The 26,354-nt window shown below is 41.7% G+C and overlaps 1 protein-coding gene across 4 annotated transcripts in view; it reads left to right on the top strand.

Annotated features, from left to right (window-relative positions):
- Positions 1 to 26,354, top strand: part of uso1 (USO1 vesicle transport factor) — a 121,857-nt gene that overhangs the window by 26,575 nt on the left and 68,928 nt on the right. For all 4 annotated transcript variants that reach the window (XM_055644146.1, XM_055644170.1, XM_055644154.1 and 1 more), the window contains 6 exons: positions 1,354 to 1,457; positions 12,655 to 12,757; positions 14,527 to 14,582; positions 16,998 to 17,118; positions 20,414 to 20,592; positions 25,099 to 25,239. In XM_055644146.1, the coding sequence (XP_055500121.1) occupies positions 1,354 to 1,457; positions 12,655 to 12,757; positions 14,527 to 14,582; positions 16,998 to 17,118; positions 20,414 to 20,592; positions 25,099 to 25,239 (704 nt within the window). The remainder of the gene's footprint in view (positions 1 to 1,353; positions 1,458 to 12,654; positions 12,758 to 14,526; positions 14,583 to 16,997; positions 17,119 to 20,413; positions 20,593 to 25,098; positions 25,240 to 26,354) is intronic.

Here is a 26,354-nt window from a genome sequence, read left to right as displayed (position 1 = left end):
AATTGGTCAAATCTGATGTTTACTGCCACCTTACTTATAGAACGAATGGAATCTGAGGCAGCAGGTTGGGACAGTGCCCTCTTGCTGAAAATGCAGGAACGGTGATGTTCTCGCAGAAGCCTGAGGAGGTTTGCCGAATAGTGACTGATCTTTGGTTCTTGGTTTGTCAGCGTCACCAAGCTTGTATATGTGGCACTTTTCAGGAAAATTGTAAATTATTTTTCTAAATAAGGTTTGGAGGGATATGGGCCAAACATGGGCAGGTCGGACTAGTGTAGCTGGGACTTGTTGGCCTGCGTAGGCAGGTTGGGTCGTAGGGCCTGTTTCCACACTGTATGACATTATGACACCATGACTAGATATTTCATGAAGTTTGCAAACCAAAAATTCCAGTAAATTGGACCTTCCAAATATGGCAACCAGCAACCTTATTCAAATTTGGTGAAATATCCGTTTTTGTGTTGCACCCATGTTAAACACCAGTTTGGATGCCAATCATGCCAAGTATTGTGTGCAGTTCCCGTTGCCGCATCACAGGAAGGATGTAGAGACGAGGTTTATCAGAATGTGTTAATTAGAGGCTCTGAGCTATAAGGAAAGGTTGGACATGCTTAGATTGGTTTCTCTGGAGCATCGGAGGCTATGGGAAGTTATTAAGATTGTGGGAAGCATTGATTGGGTAGATGGTCATTCTTGGTCCCTGGGAAGAAATATTAAGTGGTGGAGGGAACAGCTTTAAGGTTAGAGGTGAAAGGAGATGTGCTAGGTAAGTTTTTCTTTTTTTAAGATTGATAGGTGACTGCAGTTGGGGGTTGTGGAAGAAGGGGGGGGTGGGGGGGGGGGGTGGTAGATCCAGACAAAATAGTGATGCTTGAGGCATTTAGACAGGACACACCAACAGACGAGGAATTGGGGGATATGGATTTTGCACCGACAGATGGGGTTAGTTTCATTCACCACCATGATAGGTACAGACATGGTAAGGTTATCCCTGTGCCGCACTGTTCTATGTGCCCCACATTGTCCCTGGATTCCAGTGGTCCGCCCAAGTATTCTAGCTTGGGAATGCTGCCATCTCCAAGTTTCCCTACAAGGTGCATAGCCCTTGTTTTGGAAACGTGTTAGTGTTTCTTCAGCGTCTGTGGGTCTAAATTAGGAAGCCAACCAACCAACCGATACTGCAGAGGACTTTCACAAGACTGGAGCACCTTGAAAATGTCGCTCTCCAGTTCTTTCCCAGGGACTTTTTGGTATTAATGCCCACATCTTTTTTATGAAAAAGAAAGCAAAATCTTAAAATGTGCACACTTGGATTTGATTTTAACCTCTTCCCAACTTACTTTTGTTATTCAGAGGAGAATGTTCATAAGCCCAGTTCTGAAGATCTTGCAGTACAGTACACAGAGATCTTTATCAAGCAACCGGAAAACCTAACCTTGCTGTTATCGTTGTTAGAGGTGAGATTTTTGTTCCATTTACATTAAGTTATAAATCCAAATCAATTTGAAAATTGTTTAAGAAGGACCTGCAGATGCTGGAAAATCGAAGGTAGATAAAAATGCTGGAGAAATGCTGGTTGAGGCAGCATCTATGGAGCGAAAGAAGGGTTTCAGTCTGAAGAAGGGTTTCGACCCGAAACGTTGCCTATTTCCTTCGCTCCATAGATGCTAACTCAACCGCTGAGTTTCTCCAGCATTTTTGTCTACCTTGAATTTGAAAATTGAATTTTTTCAATATTGCGTTGCTGGAATAAGAAAAACGATCAAAATGTTCCCTTTACATGGTTGGTCACTTTTTGCTGGTGTGAGAAGAATGTCAATTTGAGTAAATGACCACAATAAACAATGATTTAACAGAATTTAACCTGTTCAGTGTCTCTCGCCCGAATATACTCTGGTCGGAGTATGCAAGTCGAAAAAAGGTCTTTTTTTTTTGTTTTGTTTATTTTATTAGAAGTTAATACAGTACAAAACAGTACAGTGGAACCTAATTTTAGGTGCCAACTATGTAATACCGTAATCCATTCTATGTACAACCTCTAGTTTTATGTTATGATAAGGAAGTAAGCAAGACAAGAAAAAGAAAACAATAGAAAGAGGAAAAAGTGGAAAAATAGATGGTAGAGAGTAGAAAAACGTGAAGTGTGTATATAAAAAAGAAAAAGAAAAAGTGGAAAGTAGAAATAGAAGAGAAGGCCCCTTAAAAGAGAATTTTTCAAATCTCTATTCGGAGATGTAGATCTATCCGCATCATGAACTGAAATCAGCAATCTTTACGGTACCGCTGCATCACATGATTCCAAAAAGTCGATGAAAGGAGACCAACTCCTTAAGAATTGGTCATATTGATCTATTAGTCGGAGTCTCATTTCTTCAAGGCGTGCTATGTCCATCATATTCCTAATCCACATTTTAACAGTTGGTGTGGTTGTATTTTTCCAAAATTTAAGTATCAATTTCTTTCCAATTATTAACCCGTAATTAAAAAAAACATTTTGATCTTTATTTAAATTGGTATCTTCTCCTATTATTCCAAATATAATCCATTCCGTTTTGGGTTCTATTCTTGACTTGAAAAGCTTTGTAAATATATCACTCCAAAATTTATTCAACTTTGTACATCCTACAAATGAATGTGTTATATTAGCGTTTTGAAACAAACATTTATCACATCTGGGAGAGACGTTTGGATAAAATTTATTCAACCTCGTTTTTTAATAATATAGACTATGTAATAATTTGAATTGAATTAAATTATGTCTTGCATTAATAGAACAGTTATGTGTATTCATCAAATACTTTTCCCATCTATCCTTCGAGATCTTTACCATTAGCTCATGTTCCCAATCTTCCCTTAGTGCTCCTGTTGAGGGTGATTCTCTATTTAATATATTATAAAAGTATGATATTAATTTTTGTGAATCAGCCTTAATATTCATTGCTTCTTCTAAAGGGTCTAAAAATATAGTTTGAAATCTATGTGTATATTTCTTCATAAAGTCACATACCTGTATATATTTAAAATATTGATTATCCTTCAATTTAAATTTTAATTTTAATTGTTGAAATGATAACAGTTTGCCCACTTCATACATATCCCCTACTTTCCTAATCCTCAGTCTATCCCATTGTTGATATGTGTTGTCGATGAGAGAAGGTTTGAATGCGGGGTTGTTCAATAGTGGGGTTAGTACTGATAAATTATTTAATTTCAAGGATACTTTTATTTGTTTCCAAATTCTTATTATATTGTGAATAATTGAGTTCTTCTTATATATTATACTATTCAATTTTATCGGTGAGAGCAGGATCGTCCCTATATCGTGCGGATAGCACTCCTCTTTCCCCATTCTTATCCACTCCAATTGCTGAGTCGAACTATCCAGCCAGTACATTATGTTCTTAATATGCACTGCCCAATAGTAATACATAAAGTTAGGTAATGATAAACCCCCAACTTCTTTAGATTTGCACAAATGCTTTCGTTGAATTCTATGTGTTCTGTAGTCCCATATAAAATTAGTGATAGTGGAATCTAGTTTTTTGAAAAAATATTTTGGAATATATATTGGGATCGCTTGAAACAAATATATTAATTGTGGTAAGAAAGTCATTTTTATAGCGTTAATTCTACCTGTCAATGAGAGCGGAAGCGTTTTCCAAAATTTAATCGTATCATTCAGTTTATTTAATAGTGGTATAAAATTGGCACTAAATAATGATTTGTGTCTTCTCGTAATTTGTATACCCAGATACTTGAATTTTTCTGTTGCAATTTTGAAGGGGAATTTTAGTAAGTGTCTCGAATCCTGTGGTTTTAAAGACATAATTTCAATTTTATTCCAATTTATTCTATATCCTGAAAAAGAGCCGAATTCCTCAATTAGTGTTAATAAGTCCTAACTCGTCTGTGTATGTAAAAGGTATCCTCGTTTGTGGTTTTAATAATATTAAAGGTTCTAATTTAAGGCATCATTCTATTGTTAAGGCAATATATAAGAAAATTTTTCCTGTATATTACCGGATTGCTTGAGTCCTTGGTGTTATTAATCTCGTGAATAGTGATTTCTAATAAGTTTTTAATCCTTTGGTTTTGATTGTCTCTTTTTTTCCCGTAATTTCGCTTTTAATATTGCAATTGGGGGAGGTCTATATCTCCTGAAAAAGTTTGAAATTTATATCTTTATAATAATAAAAGGATATCATCAATGGTGAAATTTTATTCTTTGAGTCCTTGGTGTTATATCTGTGAATATTCGGGTGATTTCTAATCCTTTCGGCCAGCCGTTCTATCATAAGGGCAAATAGCAATGGTGATAAGGCACACCCTTACCCCTTGATAAGTAAAATTTTGGAGATAACGTATTGTTAGTTAATATTCTTGCCGTAGGTCTATCGTAAAGTAGTTTAATCCATCTAATAAAATTCTCTCCCGTATTAAATATTTGGAGTACCTTGTATAAATACTGCCATTCTACTTGATCAAATGCCTTCTCTGCATCCAGCGTGACAACTGAAATATCTTCATTGTCCTCATTATGAGAGTACATTATATTGAAAAGCCTTCTCAAATTATTAAATGATTGTATTTTGGGTATAAATCCCTTTTGATCCGTATTTATTAAATTGTTAATATAATTATTTAGCCTTCTAGCTAGAATCTTTGCTAAAATTTTCTGATCCGTATTTAGAAGTGAAATAGCTCTATAACAGTGGTTCCCAACCTTTTTTTGGCCATGCCCCACCTAATCACCTCTAAAATCCTGATGCCCCCCTCCCCCCATGTGGTGATATATAATTCTTATCATTTAAAAAGTAAACTCCGTTTTATCTGAAGAAGCTTAAAACGCCAATACCTTGGATTATGTAATAACTACACAATAAAGACCTTTTTTACCCAAAAAAAATTATTTACTAAAAATAACATCTGAAACATAAACTACATATGTTTACCCGATGGAAAATCCAAAAAAAAAATTGAAAATTTGGACCCAGACCACCTCAGTCGCGCTCAATTGCCCCCCTTAAAAATTAAATTGCCCCCCTGTGGGGCGTACGCCCCACGTTGGGAACCACTGCTCTATAAGAACCCGGTTCATCTAAATCTTTATCTTTTTTTGGTATAAGCTAGTTATTGTTGCTTCTGCTAGGGTTTCTGGTAGTTTCTTTTCAGTATAAGCCTGCATATAAGCCTGAATAATCTTGCTACGATTGACTCCTGAAATCTTTTATAAAATTCATTACTAAAACCGTCTGGTCCTGGGGTCTTCCCATTTTTCAGTGAGTTTATTATTTGTCTTATTTCTTCACTAGTAATCCGTGCTCCTAATTGCTCTTGTTCTAAACTATCCAATTTTGTGAGCTTGCAATTATCTAAAAAAATTGTAATTTTACTTGCATCTGTATTTATTTTAGATGTATATAAATTATGATAAAATTGGGCAAACCTCTTATTAATATCCTTAGGCAATGTTAGAAACTCTCCCTTATCCGATTTAATTTTAGTAATAGTTTTTTCCTTTTCTCGTTGCTTCAGTTGCCTCGCAAGTAGTTTATGTGGCTTATCCCCAAATTCGAAGTGTGCTTGTTTTGTAATTTGGAATAATCTTATTACTCTAGCCGATAGTATTCTATTGACTTTGTATTTCAATAAAGTTATCTTATGTTTATTTATGGTTGGGTCAGTTGCATTGTCCAGTTCTAGTAATTTTATTTTCTGTTCTATCCGCTAAAGTTCTCTTTTTTTTTCCTTATTTTGAAAACTTTGGTAAGCTATGACACCGCGAGTATATGCCTTGAAGGTTTCCCATAATAGAAATACCCGGCGTGTCATTTATTTCGAAAAAAAGTTTTGTTTGTTCTTTTATATACTCATAACCCTGCGGGTTATTTAATATGTGTGCATTGAATCTCCAAAAAAGTTTTATACTCGGCATTCCCTCAATTTTAAGTATAAAAGTCAATGGTGAGTGATCAGAAATAATACTGTTATGATATGATGGTTTATTCATATACGGGATCAATTTTGTGTCCAATAAGAAATAGTCAATTCGCGAATAAGGTTTGTGAACTGATGAATAAAATGAGTATTCCCTACCACTTGGATTTGCTATTCTCTAAACATCAGCTATGTTATTATTTTTTATATAAGTATTTATAAATTCACAGGTCTTAGTTTTAACAAGACGCTTCCCTAGCTTTATTGATTTATCTAAGTATGGGTCTATAACACAGTTGAAATCTCCCCCCATTATTATGTTTTGAAAATTATGCTCTGCGATTAAGTATTATTTTCCTAAAAAATTGTGGGTTATCAAAATTAGGCGCGTAAATATTTATCATAGTTAATGGTGTATTGTAAATTTCTCCCGTGACTATAACATATCTTCCCTCTTTATCAGATATGGATTTCTTTCATTTAAAAGGTATACCCTTCCGAATTATAATGGCCGTGCCTCTTGCTTTAGAGGTGAATGAGGAGTAATAAGTTTGACCTATCCAATTTGCCCTTAATCTGATCTGAGTTTGTTGTTTCGAATGTGTCTCTTGTAGGAAAGCAATATCCATATTTAATGATTTTAATTGTGCCAGAATTTCACCCCTCTTAATTGGCTCATTCGCACCCATTCCAACTACAGAAGGTGAGACCTCCGATATTTATTCGACTATTATCTTGCATTGGCTATTATTACCAGACTGTATGATTCATGTGATGCAGCCAAGTACCTCGAAATCCCGAATCCAGAGTTGTCCTTCATAATTTCTACAGTAGTTCTACATCTCCTGACACTATTAAACATAACTAGGCTGGTTAGTTTGACTTTAGTGGTTGGTAAGATTTTAGAGTCCACTAGACCAAGTGCAGACCCGTTGGGTCTGCTCCCCCAATGGTGTGATCCCCCAAACCAATATTCCACCATGCACCCGTCTCCTCCAATGGAACTGAAGCCGTTCCCAAAAGTAAGATTGCAGCACTGCCCTGCCTCCCTCAGCAGTGGATTAAAAAAAAAATCCAATGGCACCTACCCTGCCTGCTGCAGCAGTGAAAAGTTCAGTGTTCCTGTCTTGCAACTTTGTTTCGAAGTGTGTTGGAAGCTGACATGTAAATGGAGAAGCCTGTTTATTTTTGAAATACTTGGGGGTGGGCGGGGGGGGGGGGGGTGGGGGTAGAAGGATTTGATTAAAAACGTGTACTTCAACACGACGAAATGAAATGAGGAGCGGATACTTAGAAAGAAAAGCGAAATCTCTACCGAAATGGAAAATATCTCGGAGATTGAGCGTCTGGATTGGGCGTGGCAATGAATCAAAGGAAGAAATGCAGCCGGCAGCCGTACATGCAAATGAATCCATTCCGATTGGACATCTGCGAGCATCGGCCATTCCGATTGGACATCTGCGAGTATCGGGCACGAATCGAAAGGCAGGAAGGGCGCCGGTCGGGAGTCGGTCGGATGGCCCCAGAGTTTTATAGATATACTAGACCAAGTGCAGACCCGTTGGGTCTGCTCCCCCAATGGTGTGATCCCCCAACCCAATATTCCACCATGCACCCGTCTCCTCCAACGGAACTGAACCCGTTCCCAAATGTAAGATTCCAGCACTCGCCTGCCTCCCTCCGCAGTGGATTAAAAAAAAATCCCAATTTCACCTTCCCTGCCTGCTGCAGCAGTTCCAATTACAAAACCAATTGGCCCTCCCCCTCCTGTTGAAGCACTTGCTGTGATATCCCATTGAGGTGAAAAGTTCAGAGTGTTGGAAGCTGATAGGCAGGAGCAGCGAATCAAAAGGCAGAAAGGCAGCCGGACGGACGGGCAGCAGGCGGCAGCCACAAACTTTTATATAACAACTAGACCAAGTGCAGACCCGTTGGGTCTGTTTCCCCAACAGCGTTTGCGGGGGGGGGGGGGGTGGTTGGGAGGGGGAGTAGGGGCTGCGGCATCACACTCAGAGGGAGAGAGGGAGAGGGGTGAGGAGAGGAGAGGGGTGAGGAGAGGGAAACATAGAAATTAAGTGCAGTAGTAGGCCATTCGGCCCTTCGAGCCTGCACCACCATTCAATATGATCAAGGATGATCATCCAACTCAGTATCCTGTACCTGCCTTCTCTCCATACCCCCTGATCCCTTTAACCACAAGGGCCACATCTAACTCCCTCTTAAATATAGCCAATGAACTGGCCTCAACTACCTTCTGTGGCAGAGAATTCCACAGATTCACCACTCTCTGTGTGAAAAATGTTTTTCTCATCTCGGTCATAAAGGATTTCCCCCTTATCCTTAAACTGTGACCCCCTGTTCTGGACTTCCCCAACATCTGGAACAATCTTCCTGCATCTAGCCTGTCCAACCCCTTAAGAATTTTGTAAGTTTCTATAAGATCCCCCCTCAATCTTCTAAAATCTAGCGAGTACAAGCCAAGTCTATCCAGTCTTTCTTCATTTGAAAGTCCTGACATCCCAAGAATCAGTCTGGTGAACCTTCTCTGTAGTCCCTCTATGGTCTGTTTCCCTAACGGCGTTTGCGGGGGGGGGGGGGGGGGGGGGGGGGCGAGAAGGGGGAGGGAGGAGGAGGAATCGGGATAGATTTGGGAGGGAATGGAGAGCGGGGTAGGGGGTGAGGGATGGGGAGAGAGCTTTGGGGGAGGGGGGGGGGATAGGGAGGGGAGCAGGGTGGGATGGGGAGAGGGGTGGGGGGAAAGTGGGGAGGGAGGAGGAGAGGGGTAGCGGGAGTGATGGAAGAGGGACAGAGGGATAGGGGAAGGGTGTGGGGGGGGGGAGAGAAGGTAGGGGGTGGGGTAGAGAGGGAAGGGGTGGGGGAGAGAGGGATGGGAGAGGGGTGAGGAGAGGGGGAGGAGAGAGTGGGAGAGAAGTGGAAGAGTGGTGAGGGAGGGAGGGGTAGAGGGGTAGCGAGAGTGGTAGAAGAGGGACAGAGGGGTAGGGGGAAGGGGGTGGTGGTAGAGAGGGAAGGGGGTGGTGGTAGAGATGGGAAGGGGTGGGGGGAGAGAGAGATGTGCCAGTATTAGGGCAGAGGGAGAGGGGTGAGGAGAGGGACACATAGAAACATAGAAATTAAGTGCAGTAGTAGGCCATTCGGCCCTTCGAGCCTGCACCGCCATTCAATATGATCATGGCTGATCATCCAACTCAGTATCCTGTACCTGCCTTCTCTCCATACCCCCTGATCCCCTTAGCCACAAGGGCCACATCTAACTCCCTCTTAAATATAGCCAATGAACTGGCCTCAACTACCCTCTGTGGCAGAGAGTTCCAGAGATTCACCACTCTCTGTGTGAAAAAAAACGTTCTTCTCATCTCGGTTTTAAAGGATTTCCCCCTGATCCTTAAGCTGTGACCCCTTGTCCTGGACTTCCCCAACATCGGGAACAATCTTCCTGCATCTAGCCTGTCCAACCACTTAAGAATTTTGTAAGTTTCTATAAGATCCCCTCTCAGTCTCCTAAATTCTAGAGAGTATAAACCAAGTCTATCCAGTCTTTCTTCATAAGGCAGTCCTGACATCCCAGGAATCAGTCTGGTGAACCGTCTCTGCACTCCCTCTATGGCAATAATGTCCTTCCTCAGATTTGGAGACTAAAACTGTACGCAATACTCCAGGTGTGGTCTCACCAAGACCATGTACAACTGCAGTAGAACCTCCCTGCTCCTATACTCAAATCCTTTTGCAATAAAAGCTAACATACCATTCACTTTCTTTACTGCCTGCTGCACCTGCATGTCTACCTTCAATGACTGGTGTACCATGACACCCAGGTCTCGCTGCATCTCCCCCTTTCCCAATCGGCCACCATTTAGATAATAGTCTGCTTTCCTGTTTTTGCCACCAAAATGGATAACCTCGCATTTATCCACATTATACTGCATCTGCCAAACATTTGCCCACTCACCCAGCCTATCCAAGTCACCTTGCAGTCTCCTAGCATCCTCCTCACAGCTAACACTGCCCCCCAGCTTAGTGTCATCCGCAAACTTGGAGATATTGCCTTCAATTCCCTCATCCAGATCATTAATATATATTGTAAATAGCTGGGGTCCCAGCACTGAGCCTTGCGGTACCCCACTAGTCACTGCCTGCCATTGTGAAAAAGACCCGTTTACTCCTACTCTTTGCACTCTTTACTCTAATCATCCAGCTCAGTATCCCGTACCTGCCTTCTCTCCATAACCCCTGATCCCTTTAGCCACAAGGGCCACATCTAACTCGCTCTTAAATATAGCCAATGAACTGGCCTCAACTACCTTCTGTGGCAGAGAGTTCCAGAGACTCACCACTATCTGTGTGAAAAATGTTTCCCTCATCTCAGTACTAAAGGATTTCCCCTTTATCCTTAAACTGTGTCCCGCGTGTCCTGGACTTCCCCAACATCTGGAACAATCTTCCTGCATCAGACAAATGCAATTCAGGACTTTTCACTTCACAAGCAAAACCAGAATGACAGTTAGTGAAGAATTTGAATAATCACTGAGCGTTCTCTATGGCAACAATGTATTTGAGCATTGGGCATTGTGACATCACACGATGGAACGTTCACCATGGGCTGGGCTCCTGCAAAGGCATATGTAAATGAATCCATTCCGATTGGACATATGTGAACATTGGGCATTGTGACATCACACGATGGAACATTCACCATGGGCTGGTGCTGCTTGTGTGGGTGAGAATCCAGTTTCTTTTTGAAATATTGAGGGTGGGAGGGAGGGGGGGGGGGGGGGTGAAGGATTTGATTAAAAAAGTGTACCTAAACACGACGAAATGTAATGAGGAGCAGATACTTAGAAAGAAAAGCGAAATCTCTACCGAAATGGAAAAGACGTCGGCGATTCTGCGTCCGGTTTCGGAGTTGTGGAGAATCAAAGGAAGAAACGCGGCCGGAAAGCCGTACATGCAAATGGATCCATTCCGATTGGACGTCCGCGAGCATCGGGCATTGTGACATCGCACGGCGGGAACGAATAGAAAGGCAGGAAGGGATCCGTACTGCAGGCAGTCGGACGGATTTGACTTTTATATAATAGATAGATAGATAGATAGATTAAGGGAAAGAGAAAAACATAAAATAAAGTGTACATAAAAATTATTGAGTCATACAACACATAATTGTGAATAAACAAAAAAAGTGAATGTAATTTATCAAAAAAGTGAAAAATTACAAAAAAGCCACCTAAGGTAGCTAGAGTTGTTTTTAAATTGACCTCCGTCGATGAGATTATGCACTGGGCCTTATCCCCCTATTACAATTTGACCCAACGTTAGTCGGTTCCCTCTAAATGTTACCAAAATTATCATATCAGGTCATCGCTGAACAGTTTAAAATGGAATAAAATAAAAGGGAAGGTAGAAGATTTGGATTAAAATAAAAGTAATTATGGGTTAAAGTACCTCGTCAATAATTACACTTTTCATTTACCTGTATGTTAGTTAATTCATTATTAGTATTTAGTATTTAAAATATATGTCTAACCTCCCCCACCCTTCCTGCTATATAGTTAATCGTGTTAGTATAGGACATTACGCCTTTAACATTGGTTGAGTTTATTGCGCGTAATTGGTTAATTAGTTAGTTATATGTGTAAATAATAGGTCATATAGTGTGGAACAGATGCCTCATATCATGGCCATTTCAAAAGGAGACGGTCTCATAGTTCTCCGTGCTGAAGGGTTTGGTGACGAGCTTGCGACCTTGAGCTTTCATATGTGCTTTCAGTTCGGGAGTTTAATTCGGCCTTTGTTATTGTACAACACATTCTTGCCAGATAAGCCTGTCTGGTAACCGTCTGAAGCGTTCTAGTGTCTTAATTGAAACAGAAAAAACAAAGTTCCACAGATAAAATGGCTATTATTCTGTTCCTCCTTGAATTTTGTTTAAAATCTCCTGGGCGTATTTGCAAGCAGAGTCCGGGTCCGTGAATGAGCGTTGCTTGCCCTTAAACGTAATTAGCATTTTTGCTGGATAGATCACGCCATAACGAACTTCAGAATGTCCATATAAAATACTGCTTGCCCTTTTAAACTCGCGTCTTTTTGCCAGAATTTCCTGAGGATAATCCCTGTAGAATCTTACGATATTATCAGCGAATATAAGATTTTCTCCATAGGTTATCTTCTTTAATAGAGTTTTAATCTCTCTCCCCTCGTTTGTCTGCCTCGTACTCTCAAGCTTCTTCAGTTGTGCTGTGGAGAGTATTCTGACAGGATGCATCTCTGCCTGGTATGGCAGAGAGTGGTGATGAAAGCCCAGTCCATCACAGGCTCGTCACTCACTCCCATCCAGTCCATCTTTTCATCTCCATTTCACCCTGTGCCTGCAATTCCTCCTCAGCATCTACCAACAGAATATCACCATGATTGCACAATGGACTGCCGATGCTGGAACCACGAGCAGAAATAAAGTGCTGGAGTAAATCTGTGGAGGGGATGGATTGGCCCTCCACAGATGCTGCCTGACCCACTGAGTTAGTCCAGCCGTTTGTGTTTTAATCTCACCATGAAGGTTGTCTCTGGTATTTGGGTGTCTTGCCACTGGAGCACCGTGTCTTCACACAATGCATCATCTAGCTCCTTCACACCCTGTACTGCTTCACCATTGACCACATGATATTTGTGCATTTTCTCATGTGAAATATCCTTTAATTTCAGGAGTTTGATTTTCACGTCCGTTGGCCTGCTGTGAAGCTCCTAACTGCACTTTTAAAAAATCTCGGGCCACAAGTTCAACAGATTATTCTTGTCAGTCCAATGGGTAAGAAAAGTGCTTTATTCTGACTGCATAATATTAAAGGTAAATGATGAAAAAACTGCCTGAGAGTGCCACAAGCTTTAAAGCCAGGCCCAAAGTTAAACGGAGCAAGCAAAATAATTTGAACGTTCAAATCTCGATCAGTTTTATAATTGCTTTACAACCAATGTGAAAAGAAAACTTGAAAATGAAATTCTGGAAATAGTCAAAATGAAAACTGCTGGAAGCTTGAAACAAAAAAAGGAAATGCTGAAAATATTCAGCAATAAAGTCCTCATTGATGGTCAATAGCCATGTATCAGAACAGGAAAATTAGTTTTATGGTGGAGGGAGCAAAGGGAACAAAGTCTGAAGAAGGGTTTAGACCCGTAACGTCGCCTGTTCCTTCTCTCCAGAGATGCTGCCTCTCCCGCTGAGTTACTCCTACATTTTGTGTCTACCTTCAATTTAAACCAGCATCTGCAGTTCGTTCCTATACAAAGTATATAAGATCATCAAAGGCAGAGGGTTCATTGTTTTGACTAAACCGATGGTGTGGGTACCCAAACTGAGGGAATAGGTTTAAGGTGAGGACTAGTTTTAAAGGAGTTCCGAGGGGTACGATTTTATTTCTAAATTGATGTGGGTGGTATCTGAATGTATTGGCATGAGGAGGTGAATGAAACAGATACAAATACTAATGTTGGCATTGAATAGGTGTTATATATAATCCGTCTGTTGTCTATAGTAGAGGTTATATATGATCTGTCTGCAAGCAAATGAAATGTGTAGGTGAGCAAAAAGGTCAGTGGTCAGAATGGCTCCATTAAGGTCTGTGATGAGGTGGAAATCGGGGGGGGTGGACAGAAGGGGGAGCCGGCTTCCTTTGTAACATAGCCAGCGCCGTAGGTGGCTGCTACTTGTATACGTTGTGTATGCAAGCAAAGAATTTCACTGTGCCTAGTCACATGTGACAATAAACTATTCCTATTCCTAAATTAAAGTCGTCCAAGTAACATAGTTTGAGAGAATTGCTCCACTTTTTCTATTACCTAGATTGCACCAACATCGGTTCCATTATTGAGAAAACCTCGGAGTCTCAAGCCTCTCGTAGACATTCACTTTCTCTCCACTCTCACAACGTGAAACACATGTTCTGTCGTTTCCAGCTCTGATGAAGTCTTGATCTGTTTCTCTCTCCACAAATGCTGGCTGACCCATTTAGTTTAATGATACCGCATCTAGACTTGGTGTGTTATGGATTTTAGAAGGTCTTTGAAGACCCATGTAAGAAGTTAATGAGCAAAAATAAAGCACATTGGGGTACTATACTGGCGTGGGTTCAAAATTGGTTGACTGTGGGAATAACTGGGTCCTTTTCAGGATGACGTGATGACAAATGGGATCCCACAAATGGATCAGCGCTTGAGCCCTAGCTATTCATAATGTGTATTCGTGATTTGGAGGAGGAAACCATTTGTGATCTTCTTAGGACACAGTACTGGTGTAACTTAGGTCAGTATCTTTGGAGAGCATGGATGGGTGATGTTTTGGATCGGAACCCTTCTTCGGACTAGATACTTCTAGGTTTGCTAAAGCAACACTGAGGATCAGAAATATTGGAAGGATGGGAAAATTAAATTAAAAACTTAGTAGGTAAGAATTAACATGTTTCCTGCAGCTTGGAAATGTTGATCTTGCAGGAATTATGTTTTAGCTTTCAAGAGCTCATGGTTGCAGAAGATATTGCAAATTTTAAATGATAATATTTAACCAGCATGTTAATCCAACAGGTGTGTCCAGGATGATGGATTTGCTTGCAGACTCCAGGGAAGTGATTCGCAATGATGTAAGTGTTGCTCTATTGACAAGCTGGTCAGAAGTTAACTCAAAATACAATGTGCTGTTTGTATGGTTCACAGTAACTTCTCCTTTTCTATGAAAGATGGAACTGTATCGAGTGTTATCTGGGGAGTTTCCCAGTAATAATTCTGCTCGCAGCCCTAGGGTTGCACAGAAACAAGAAGTCCAAGTGAGAACCATGAATGACTAATCCCACACTTTCCTTAAATATGATGTCCAGCATCCAATGCGATATATATCATGTATATGTCATAGAGTCATACTTACAAGTGTGGAAACAAACCCTTTGGCCCAACTTGCTCACACCAGCCAACGTGTTCCATCTATACTAGTCCCACCTGCCCCAGATATCCCTCTTAACCTGTCCTCTCCATATACCTGTCCAAATGTTTCTTAAACGTTGCAATAGTACCTACATCAGGCAGCTTGTTCCATACACCTACCACCCTTTGCGTGAAAAAGTTACCCCTTAGGTTCTTATAAATCTTTTACACCCCTCACAAACCTATGTCCGCTGGTTCGTGATTCCACAACTCTGGCCTTGAGACTCTGCTTCCACCCGATCTATTCCTCTCATGATTTTGTACACCTCTTACTAAATTACCTCATCTCCTTATGTGCTTCAAGGAATAAAGTCCTTCCCTGCTCAACCTCTCCCTATAGGCTCAGACCCTCGAGACCTGGCAACATTCTGCATCTCTGCACCCTTTCCAGCTTGACAATATCTTTCCTAACATGTTGCCCAAAACTGAACATAAAGGGGGAGGGAGGGAGTGGGGAGAGAGACTCCGACTTACCCTCCCTTTCAAAAGAGTTGTTAATATTTGCATCAACTATTGTAGCAACGGACATTTGGTTTACAGTTGTCGTTCTTGCATGTCTTTTCTATTGGGCTGTCTGCATTCTAACCATCTGTAGAAGTTGATGAGAGTTGTTGGGGACATGCCGATCTTCTTAGGAACTTCTGAGACTTTCTTGGCCATTGCTTTGATGTGGCTGGTCCTGGACAAATTGCAAATAAATACGTCTTCGGAAGGCAGCCTTGCCAGCAATTTTTCTGTCCTTTCACCCGTCTTATTTTTAGCATGTTTTTGGAGGTTTCTTAGTCTTTTTTTATGTGGGGGAGGTGGGGGGAAGAGGGGAAACTGTTTCCCAGTCACTTCCTGGTCGAGGATGCATCTTTTCTCCGAGTCGTATCTTCGCCATCCCCTCGCGGCCTACCAACTGGATTGGCTCGGCCTTTCCTGCCTGAGCTTCAGCAGCGAGGCAGAGCTGAATTCCATAGTGGAGCAGGCGTTGCCTTACTGGGGATCGCCGTGTTGAAGCTCCGTAGTGTTGAGCCTGCTGATTAACACCGTGGGGCTGTGGATTGCGGAGCTTCTAGCTGCGGGCGGCACTCACTCTAACATCGCGAAGGTCTGGGACCCCTTGCCGGGGGTTGCCAGTGTTGGAGGTCCGCCTAGCTCGGCCTGTGGACTTCGGGAGCCGCGGTCTCCGGTAGGAAGTGGCCAATTCGGAAACTTCAAGCAGCTGAGAGTGTTCTTCCATTCCGATGTCGGAGCTCCATTCATCCTGACGAGAGGGCCTGAACATCGGGCTGCTATAGCGGCGACTGCGGAGGGCACAAAGGCCCCGACCACAGGTGAACAAAGAGGAAGATGTCATTGTTAAACTCTATCGTGTATTATGTTCTTTTTATTCATATGGCTGTATGGTAACTAAAATATCATTGTACCAATTGGTGCATGTGACAATAAATGGAACTTGAACTTGAAATTGCTGTTGATATTTATTCCTAAGAACTTGAAGCTTCCAACTAGCTCCTTCGGCGCCATCAATGTACGGCTTTGCTTCCTGAAATTGATCACAATCTCCTTTGTCTTGCTGGCGTTGAAAGAAAGGTTGTTGTCTTGGCACCAGGTTATGAAGTTCTCAATCACCTTCCTGTACTCCTCCGCCTCATTATTTAATATTCGGCCCACTACGGTAGAGTCATCTGCGTATTTGTAAAATAAGTTGGATTGGTATTTGGCTGCACAGCCATCAGTGTATACGGGGAATAGAAGGGTGGGGGAGGGGTGAGAACACATCCTTGCGGGGCACCATGTTGAAGATAGTGGTGGGTTTCTCTTTTTTTAAACTAATGTGTCTCTGAGATTAAGAGACCCATGACTGCTTTATTTTACAAAAGAAAATGAAATGATAGATTGGATTGTTTCAGTCTCACCTGGGCTTCTTTCATCTCTGTGCAGTACGTTGTTTCAGATCCTGATAACTGCTGTTGTGGAAATAACTGGGATGGAGGGAGGGATTGGAGGAATCCAATCAAACAGGGTAGTAAGTAGAGCTTGTGGAAATAGTTCATTGTTCAGCCAGTAAAAACAGCTTTCTTTTCTTCAAGGGGCTTTTGCTACTGCAACAATTAACAAAAGGCAATGCAGCCATTCAGAAGATTGTAGCATTTGAAAGTGCCTTTGAACGACTGCTGGATATTATCACTGAAGAAGGAATGAGTGATGGAGGTACTTTTTAAACAGATATAATTAGTAAATGTGCACTTTTTGTTTGAAACCTTTTTTATGTATGTTGCATAATGATTCAATTGGGGTATTACTTTTGCGTTCTTTTTCAAAAAAACGTGTTAAAAGCTAGTAGAGCTGCTGCCTCACAGTACTAGAGACATTGGTTCGATCCTGACCTCGGGTGCTCTCTGTGTGAAGCTTGAATGTTCTTCCTGTGATCAGGTAGGCTTCTTCTGAGTACTCCAGTTTCCTCGCATCCCAAAGATGTGTAGTTTTGCAGGTTAATTAGCCTCTGTAAATTGCCCCTTGTGTGTAGGGAGTGGATGCAAAAAATGGGATAATAATAATAATAATAATTTTATTTATAGAGCACTTTAAAAACAAACATAGCTGCAACAAAGTGCTGTACATCACTAATCATTGACAAAAAAGTTAATACACACCAAAAATAACAATCAAAAGAAATAGTAGGAAAAGACATGTAAAATAAAGAAACATCAAAAACACCACAAACAGAAGCAAAGCCTCAGGCATGGTCAAAAGCCAGGGAGTACAAATGCGTTTTAACACTGGATTTGAAGATGGACAGTGAGGGGGCCTGTCTGATGTGCAGCGGCAGGGTGTTCCAGAGTGCCGGAGCAGCAACAGAGAAGGCTCTATCCCCTCTGAGCCTCTTAGAGGGATAACATAGAACTAGTATGAATGGGTGATTCATGGAAGAGTATGAATGGGTGATGGTTGGCATGGACTTGATGGACCAAGCAGGAGGATATGGAGTAATTAAAGGGGAAAAAGAGCCAATGGAATAATTGACTGTACGTGCGGGTTTCAAATACAACAGCGCTACTAGTAAGGATTTAAACTAGAGAGCAAGGGGTTGGGAGCCTTCGTAGTAAATCAGAAATTGGAAGGAGTGATCGGAATGTAGAAGTTAGGACTAATACGTCTCAAGGGAGGGAGTGGTGAAGGAACATGGTGATGGTGATGCTGATGGACTGAAGTGTATTTATTTCAATGCAAAGTTAATTGTGGATAAAGCAGATTAACCTGGAGTCTGGGATTATGATGTTTTGGCCATTGCAGAAATATGGTTGCGAGAGGAACATGACTGGCAGCTAAATGTTCCAGGGCTTCATTGTTTCAGACATTGACCGAGAGAGAGGCACAAGAGGTGGAGGAGTTGCGTTGCACATCAGAGAGACTGTCACGGAGGTATCAGAGAGGACATACTGGAGGTAGACACAAAAAGCTGGAGTACCTCAGTGGGACAGGCAGCATCTCTGGAGAGAACGAATGAAGGAGGGTCTCGACCCAAAACGTCACCCATTCCTTCTCACCAGAGATGCTGCCTGTCCCCGTTGTGTTTAAAAATAAGAAAGGTGCAAGCACTCTAATGATCACGGACTGTAGGCCTCCCAATAGTAAGCAGGAGATAGAATAACAGATATGTGGACAGATTACCAAAAGACGCCAAAGCATCAGGATTGGCTTCGTGAGCGACTAACTTCGTGAGCCTCATGTCAGTGGTAGGGAAATCATTAGAGAGGATTTTTCAGGATAGGATTTACTCCTAATTGGAAGAGAATGGGTTAATTAAGGACAGTCAGCTTGGCTTTCTATGCTGTAGGTCGTGTCTTACTTGATCAAGTTTTTTTTGAGGAGGCGACAAAGGTCATTGATGAGGGTCGGGTGGTGGAAGTTGTCTATTGGATTTTAGTAAAGCATTCGATATTACATATGATAGGCTGATCCAGAAGATTAAGATGCCCAGGATTAAAAATGACGTGGTCATATGGATTCAGAACTGGTTTACATAGAACACAGAGGGTTGTGGTGGAAGGACAATATTCAGGCTGGAGGTTTGTGACCAGTGGAGTTCTGCAGGGTTCTGTGATTATGATATATATAAATGACTTGGATATAAACTTGTTGGTTAATCAGGACACCTAGATTGCTGGGATCGCGGACTGTGAGGAAGGTTGTCAAGGTATACAGCAGGATATAGACCAATCACAGAGACGGGCTGAGAAATGGCAGATGGAATTTAATCGAGCAAGCGTGAGATGTTGCACTTTTGGAGGTCAAATGTAAAGGGGAAATATACAATTAATGGTGTGACCCTTAACAGCATTGAGGTACCTTCGGATTCAAATCCATAACTCCCTCAAAGTGGCAACACAAGTAGAGTGGTACAGGAGGCATACGGTAGGCTTGCTTTCATCAGTTGGGGCATTGAGTGTAAGAGCCATGATGCAACTTTACAGGACCTTGATTGGGCTGTATTTGAGTATTTCTGGTTGCCTCTTTACAGGAAACATATATTTTGTACATCCTGACATTTTAATTTCCGAAATATATTGATTCGAGCTGAAGGTAGACAAAAGTGCAGCAGCATCTATGGTGCGAAGGAAATAGACAATGTTCCGGCCAAAACACTTCTTGATTGGAGCTGATTTTGCCTAATGCATAATCCGGGAAGCCCGGGCGTGCTTGCCTGCTGTGCGATATTTAAAAAAATATGGAACAATTGCTTGATCTTTGTGACGGACACTTTCTTCCAAATCTTTCATTTCCACATTGAATGGATTTGGGTAAACCTCTGAAGCGGATCTGATTTTGGCAAGTTCTTGTTGTATTTTCCCAGATAATGAGAGGCAGAGACAGTCAGAACCTTTTCCCCAGGGTGGAAATGTCAAAAACTATAGGGCATAGCTTTAAGGTGACATAGGTAACGTTTAAAGGAGATATACGAGGCACATTATTTTAAACAGTGGTGGGTGCCTGGAACAAACTGCGAGGGGTGGTGGTGGAAGCAGGTACGATGGTGGTTTTAAAGAGATTTTTATTTCGGCGCATGGAATGGTGGGATATGGATCACGTGCAGGAAGAGGAGATTGGTTTAATCTGGTGTCATGTATGCCGCAGAGATTGTGAACCAAAGGGCCTGTGCTGTGCTGTTCAACGTTCTATAATAGTATAGTCCAATGGATGTGATTGATCTATCTACATTTTCAAAGTTGGTATATCTGTGTTACTTAAAATAATCTCTGGATATGGTGCACATCACATTATTTTAGTTTTTCCAAAGACCTTTGAACGGTGATTGTAGTTCAATGATAGCAAGTACTTTGTGATTTAACTTGCAATACTAAATGCCCACTAGAGTACTGTGTCAACATTAAACAGCAATCCTTCACATAGTTTTGTGCACTTCCTCTAAACTGAAGTGTTCAAACAGTTGAACATTTTATATTTCATGAAAATCTGTAATGACTTTAAATGTTTTGTGTTTAAGGTATCGTGGTTGAAGATTGTCTTTTACTGCTCGTTAACCTAATGAAGAACAACAGTTCAAATCAGAATTTTTTCAAAGAGGGTTCGTACATTCAGCGCATGAAAACTTGGTTTGAGGTAGCCGAAGAGAATTTAAACTGGTCTGCACAGAAGGTGACAAATCTTCATCTGATGCTGCAGGTATTATCTCTTGACGTTGATAACTAAAACAAGAATAGACAAACAACCCATAAAAAACACAGTTAGCATCCTCCAGCACTTCATAGTCCACCTCATGGCTAAATGAGCTACTTTTTAATTATAGTCACTCTTCTTGTTTGGGTAAATATTGATCTTTTGGTATCTAGCAAGAATCGTAAATATTAGTGGCAGAAATGTCCAGTATTTTTTTATCAATGTCCAATGTTAACTGAAACATAAATATTGATCAAAATACTGTTTGGAATCTCTTGCGTTTTGTAAAGCCCGAGGAAGCCTTCAATACAAGTTTCAGTGGAACATGGCCTAACCTCAAAGGAAATGTAGCAATATTTATTCTTACAGAGCTAAGAACCCAAATAATATATTGTGTTCAAGAAGAAACTGCAGATGCTGGAAGAGCAAAGGAACACAAAAATGCTGGAGAAACTCAGCGGGTGCAGGAGCATCTATGGAGCGAAGGAAATAGGCAACGTTTCGGGCCAAAACCCTTCTTTGAATTCTCCCAATTTTGCTAGCCCTTGCTGTCTCCTCCCTTCCTTCACCCTCGAGCTGTCTCCTCCCATCCTCCTCCCCCCCCCCCCCCCCCCCCCCCCCCCCGGGCTCCTCCTCCTACCGTTTTCCTTCCTTCTCCCCCTCCACCCCCCATCAGTCTGAAGAAGGATTTCGGCCCGAAACGTCGCCTATTTCCTTCGCTCCATAGATGCTGCTGCACCCGCTGAGTTTCTCCAGCATTTTTGTGTACCCCAAATAATATATTGACTCTTACAATGTGATAGTACTGTTAAATAGCAAAAGGATTTGAGTATAGGAGCAGGGAGGTTCTACTGCAGTTGTACAGGGTCTTGGTGAGACCACACCTGGAGTATTGCGTACAGTTTTGGTCTCCAAATCTGAGGAAGGACATTATTGCCATAGAGGGAGTGCAGAGAAGGTTCACCAGACTGAATCCTGGGATGTCAGGACTGTCTTATGAAGAAAGACTGGATAGACTTGGTTTATACTCTCTAGAATTTAGGAGATTGAGAGGGGATCTTATAGAAACTTACAAAATTCTTAAGGGGTTGGACAGGCTAGATGCAGGAAGATTGCTCCCGATGTTGGGGAAGTCCAGGACAAGGGGTCACAGCTTAAGGATAAGGGGGAAATCCTTTAAAACTGAGATGAGAAGAACGTTTTTTCACACAGAGAGTGGTGAATCTCTGGAACGGTCTGCCGCAGAGGGTAGTCGAGGCCAGTTCATTGGCTATATTTAAGAGGGAGTTAGATGTGGCCCTTGTGGCTAAGGGGATCAGAGGGTATGGAGAGAAGGCAGGTACGGGATACTGAGTTGGATGATCAGCCATGATCATATTGAATGGCGGTGCAGGCTCGAAGGGCCGAATGGCCTACTCCTGCACCTAATTTCTATGTTTCTATGTTTCTATGTTTCTAAAGCCCTGTCCCACGGTACGAGTTCATTCCAAGAGCTCTCCCGAGTTTGCCCTGATTCGAACTCGGAGATTTACGGTAATGGCCACTCGTCGGTACTCTGGGTTCTAGTGGACATTTTTCAACATGTTGAAAAATCTTCACGTGTCTTGCCGTGCTTACCTGCCGTTAGCGAATCTTCCTGAGAAACAATGATTATAGATGAGTTTATGCACCATTGTACGGGAACAGGTTTATCAGGATATCTATAGAAATCTTGAAACTGTTTTGAATTTTCTCAGTGGCATTTTCCTCAATAATATGTAGTTTGTTACCTTAGTTTTTACACTTTTCCAACAATCTGGGTATTACCAATATGGAGTCTGAAGATGAGTCCTGACCTGAAATGTCACCTTTCCACGTTCTCCAGGGATGCTGGCTGAGTGACCTGCTGAGTTACTCCAGCACTTGTGGCCTTCATTGCCAATGCTCCAATTCAGAACTATTCCAGTCTGAATGGGGGCTGACCAGTAACTCTGCACTATTACAGTCTCTCCCAATTTCTCTGCGGCTTCCTGTAATTTATTGCTGCTGTGGGACAATACCCTGTTTAGTTCCCTGATCACATCACCAGACTGCTGCATTTCTCTTGTTGCACTGCCACAGAGATTATATTATTTATGTGTTTTGGACTGCATTCCTGAGCTAATTTTACTCCACTGACTTTTAAATTCTCACTTAAATCAAGTTGTTCATGAATTTTTCAACTAATGCATAATAGAGACATTTTTTAATGGGTGTCAGTTTCTTAATGCATTTGTCTTGAAAATCCAAACATTTTGGGCACCCTGGCAAGCAAGAACTAATACGAACTTCCCAGAAAAAAAGATTTATCTGAAACAGATGCCTTTTTGATTATTGAAAAAAATATCAACTGTAAAAGAATGCTGATACTTCTAGCTCTACTCATTTTGTTTATAATGTGCTGATCTAATTTTTTTTATAAGAATGGTGCAAAAGCTTTTTGGCCAAGCAGCTTAATTGTCATTGGTGGGAAGTCCTTAGAGCATCTTTGTTTCATTTATCTTGTATTTTACATGAAGTATTTTACCTTATTATAGCAGTAATGGCTTCTAGCCATTTGCCTCTGTGACCTGGTGTGTTTTAATGTGGCTGCAACAATCAACTAGATTGTTTTTTGTGTCACAAGCAGAGTATTTATCCTGGTAGGTTGACACCGCCCCCTCCCCCCCTCTCATGTTGGTCATTGAAATAAGCAGTTTGCAACAATAGTGATCCTGACTCTACCCTTTGGTAGAGGCAATATTTTAAAATGGTGGTCTTGATCCTTTTCGGCTGTTTGGAATGCTATTGAAGAAAGTAGGGCTGAGCACTTGGAATTGCTGGAAGCTATTCAAGTTTGCAGTTAATCATATCGGTTTACAAAGCATGGCCACCGATATCCTTCCTGGACCCATCTTCCAGAAGCAATTGGAATATGCATCATAAATTTCAATGTAGCCGAGAGGGACCCCAAAGGATAAGAACAGGGCATCTTCTTAAAGATGTGAAGCTTGAAGCAGTGAAGATCCAGAGACTTTGGAGTAGTCTGTCTGTGTACAGGAATAATTAAGTTGCTATGGACACAGGCTGAGAAACTCCAATGAAAGGAGCTATTTGAAATGCTGAATTATTTGTTGGAGCACAGGAGGATGAGGAGCATGCACAAAATCATAAGAGGACACGGGTTTAAGGTGAGGGGGGGTGATTTAATAGGAACCTGAGTGGTAACTTTTTTACACAAAGGCTGATGGGTGTATGGAACGAGCCACCGGAGGAGGTAGTTGAGGCAGGGACTATCACAAAGTTTAAGAAACATTTCAGCAGGTACATGGAAAGGATCAGTTGAGAGAGATATGGGTCGAACGCGGGCTGGTGGGTTTAGTGTAGATGGGGCATGTTGGTTGGCATAGGCAAGTTTTCACGCTGCATGACTCTAATTAATATCCATGGGAGAAGTCAACCCACACTTTACGAGGCCTTATTTGGATCACAACTGGAATATTGTGAGCAGTTTTAGGCTATAATGTTGTGGGAGGGATGTGTCAGCATTTGAGAAAGTACAGTGCTGGTGTACAAGAATTTACAACGTTTACCTGGACTGAGTTTCATGATAAGGAAAGTATGGAGAAACTCAGATGAACTGCAGAATTAAAGAACTGCAGATGCTGGGTTATGGAGAAACCAGAAACCTAGTGGTGCTACTGGAATTTAGAATGTTTGAACATGATTTGATTGGTTTTCCAGATATTTTGCAGTTTGGATCATTAGTTGAGGAGAAACTGTGCGGGTTGGGCAGTTTTGAAGTGGTAAATATTTACATTTGCTGGCTTGCCTTGTAGGAGTGAGTTGTGATACTTGCACAGTAATAAAACAATAGTAACTCTTCCCCACATAAGCTTACAACACTTATGTTAGTTTAACATTTGATATTTTAAATTTGCAGCGATGATATGGATGTGGTCATCCTCCCTGCTAAAGATCCCAGGGACTAACGACATTGTAAATGACCACTATAGACTGTAAGGATCACGCCTCTAAATGAGGGGCAAGTCTTTCGAATGCACCGCTAATTTATGAATGCTCCCACCCAGTTGTTAGCCAAGGTTGAGCTATGGTATATGCCCTTAATTATCAGGCTGCATTTTCTTTAGCTGAAATATGGATGCTTCTTTTGCCATAACAAAAAATCATTCACAGCTGCATCGTAAAAATCTAACAGTCCACCATGTCCAGGGGCAGATTCCTTTGATTAGTCAGTGTTTGTGCATGATAATACATATAAGAAAAAGTTGATGTTGAACGTCATGTGCCTGGCAGGTAATATCAGATGCACAAACTTGTCAAAATCTAATTAATTGCCATATGAAAGACTGACTGAAATTTAGGTGCATATATTTTCTGCATGTTGCAAAATATGGCAGGCTGATAATGCATTCTATAAAGACATCTGGACATGCTATTTTTTGTTCACCTCGTGCAAACTTAAGCCAATGTTGTCCTATTTCTAATCTCTAGCTGGTGAGAGTGCTGGTGTCTCCAGTGAATCCCCCTGGAGCTACAAGCACTTGTCAGAAGTCGGCATTCCAGTGCGGCTTGTTGCAACAGTTGTGCACCATCTTGATGGCAACAGGAGTTCCTGCTGATATTCTCACTGAGGTGAGTTGCATGCCACGTCATAGCAAAAATATATAATTTGGCCTAGCAGCTCTGTGTCGGAGTTTATGCTGCACATCAGCCCCCTTCCACCTTGAGTTGCCCAGTTGGATATTCTCTTCATTCTGTTTTTTCTTTTTCTCATACAATGTATGTATTACATACAATGCATGTATTAAGTATAGAAGTTGGGAGGTCATGTTACAATAGTATACGATATTGGTGAGGCCTCAGTTCAGTTTATTGTCACATGTACTGAGGAACAGTGAAAAGCTTTTGTTGCGTGCTAACCAGTCAGCACTTTTACAATTACAATTGAGCCATTTACAATGTGTAAATGTGGAGCGATTGTAATATGTGATTGTAGATATGCTTCTGTGGCTAGCACACAGATAGTCGCCTGGGTTGGGTGCCATCTTGGAAGTGGAGTTCTTGGAAGCAAGTTTAGAGATGCATCATGGAAACAGGCCCCTCAGCCCACCGGGTCCACGCCTACTCATGACTCTCACATATCGACACCATCACACACCAAGGACAATTCACGACTTCCACCAAAGCCAATCAATCTACAACCCTGCTCTTCCTTAGCACATTTAGAGTATTGTGTTCAGTTTTGGTCACCATGTTAGAGGAAAGATGCCAAGCTGGAAGGAGTGCAGAGAACATTTACGAGGATGTTGCCAGGACTCGAGGACCTTAGCTATAGGGAGAGGTTGAGCAGTCTAGGACTTTATTCCTTGGAGGGCAGGAGGATGCAGGGTGATCTTATAGAGGTGTACAAAGGTAGACAAAAATGCTGGATAAACTCAGCGAGTGAGGCAGCATCTATGGAGCGAAGGAATAGGTGACGTTTCGGGTCAAGACCCTTCTTCGGACTGAAGTGGGGATTGAGGGTGCGGGAAGAAGAAAGGAAGAGGCGGAAGACAGTAGGCTTGTGGGAGAGCTGGGAAGGGGAGGGGAAGGAGGGAGAAAGCAAGGACTACCTGAAATTAGAGAAGTCAATGTTCATACCACTGGGGTGTAAACTGCCCAAGTGAAATATGAGGCACTGCTCCAATTTGCGGTGGGACTCACTCTGGCCATGGAGGAGGCCCAGGACAGAAAGGTTGGATTCGGAA

This window comes from Leucoraja erinacea, chromosome 1 (genome assembly GCF_028641065.1).
Source record: "Leucoraja erinacea ecotype New England chromosome 1, Leri_hhj_1, whole genome shotgun sequence".
NCBI lineage: Eukaryota > Metazoa > Chordata > Chondrichthyes > Rajiformes > Rajidae > Leucoraja > Leucoraja erinaceus.
The sequence above is the reverse complement of the archived record's forward strand: the minus strand, read 5'-3'. Positions and strand labels throughout refer to the sequence as shown.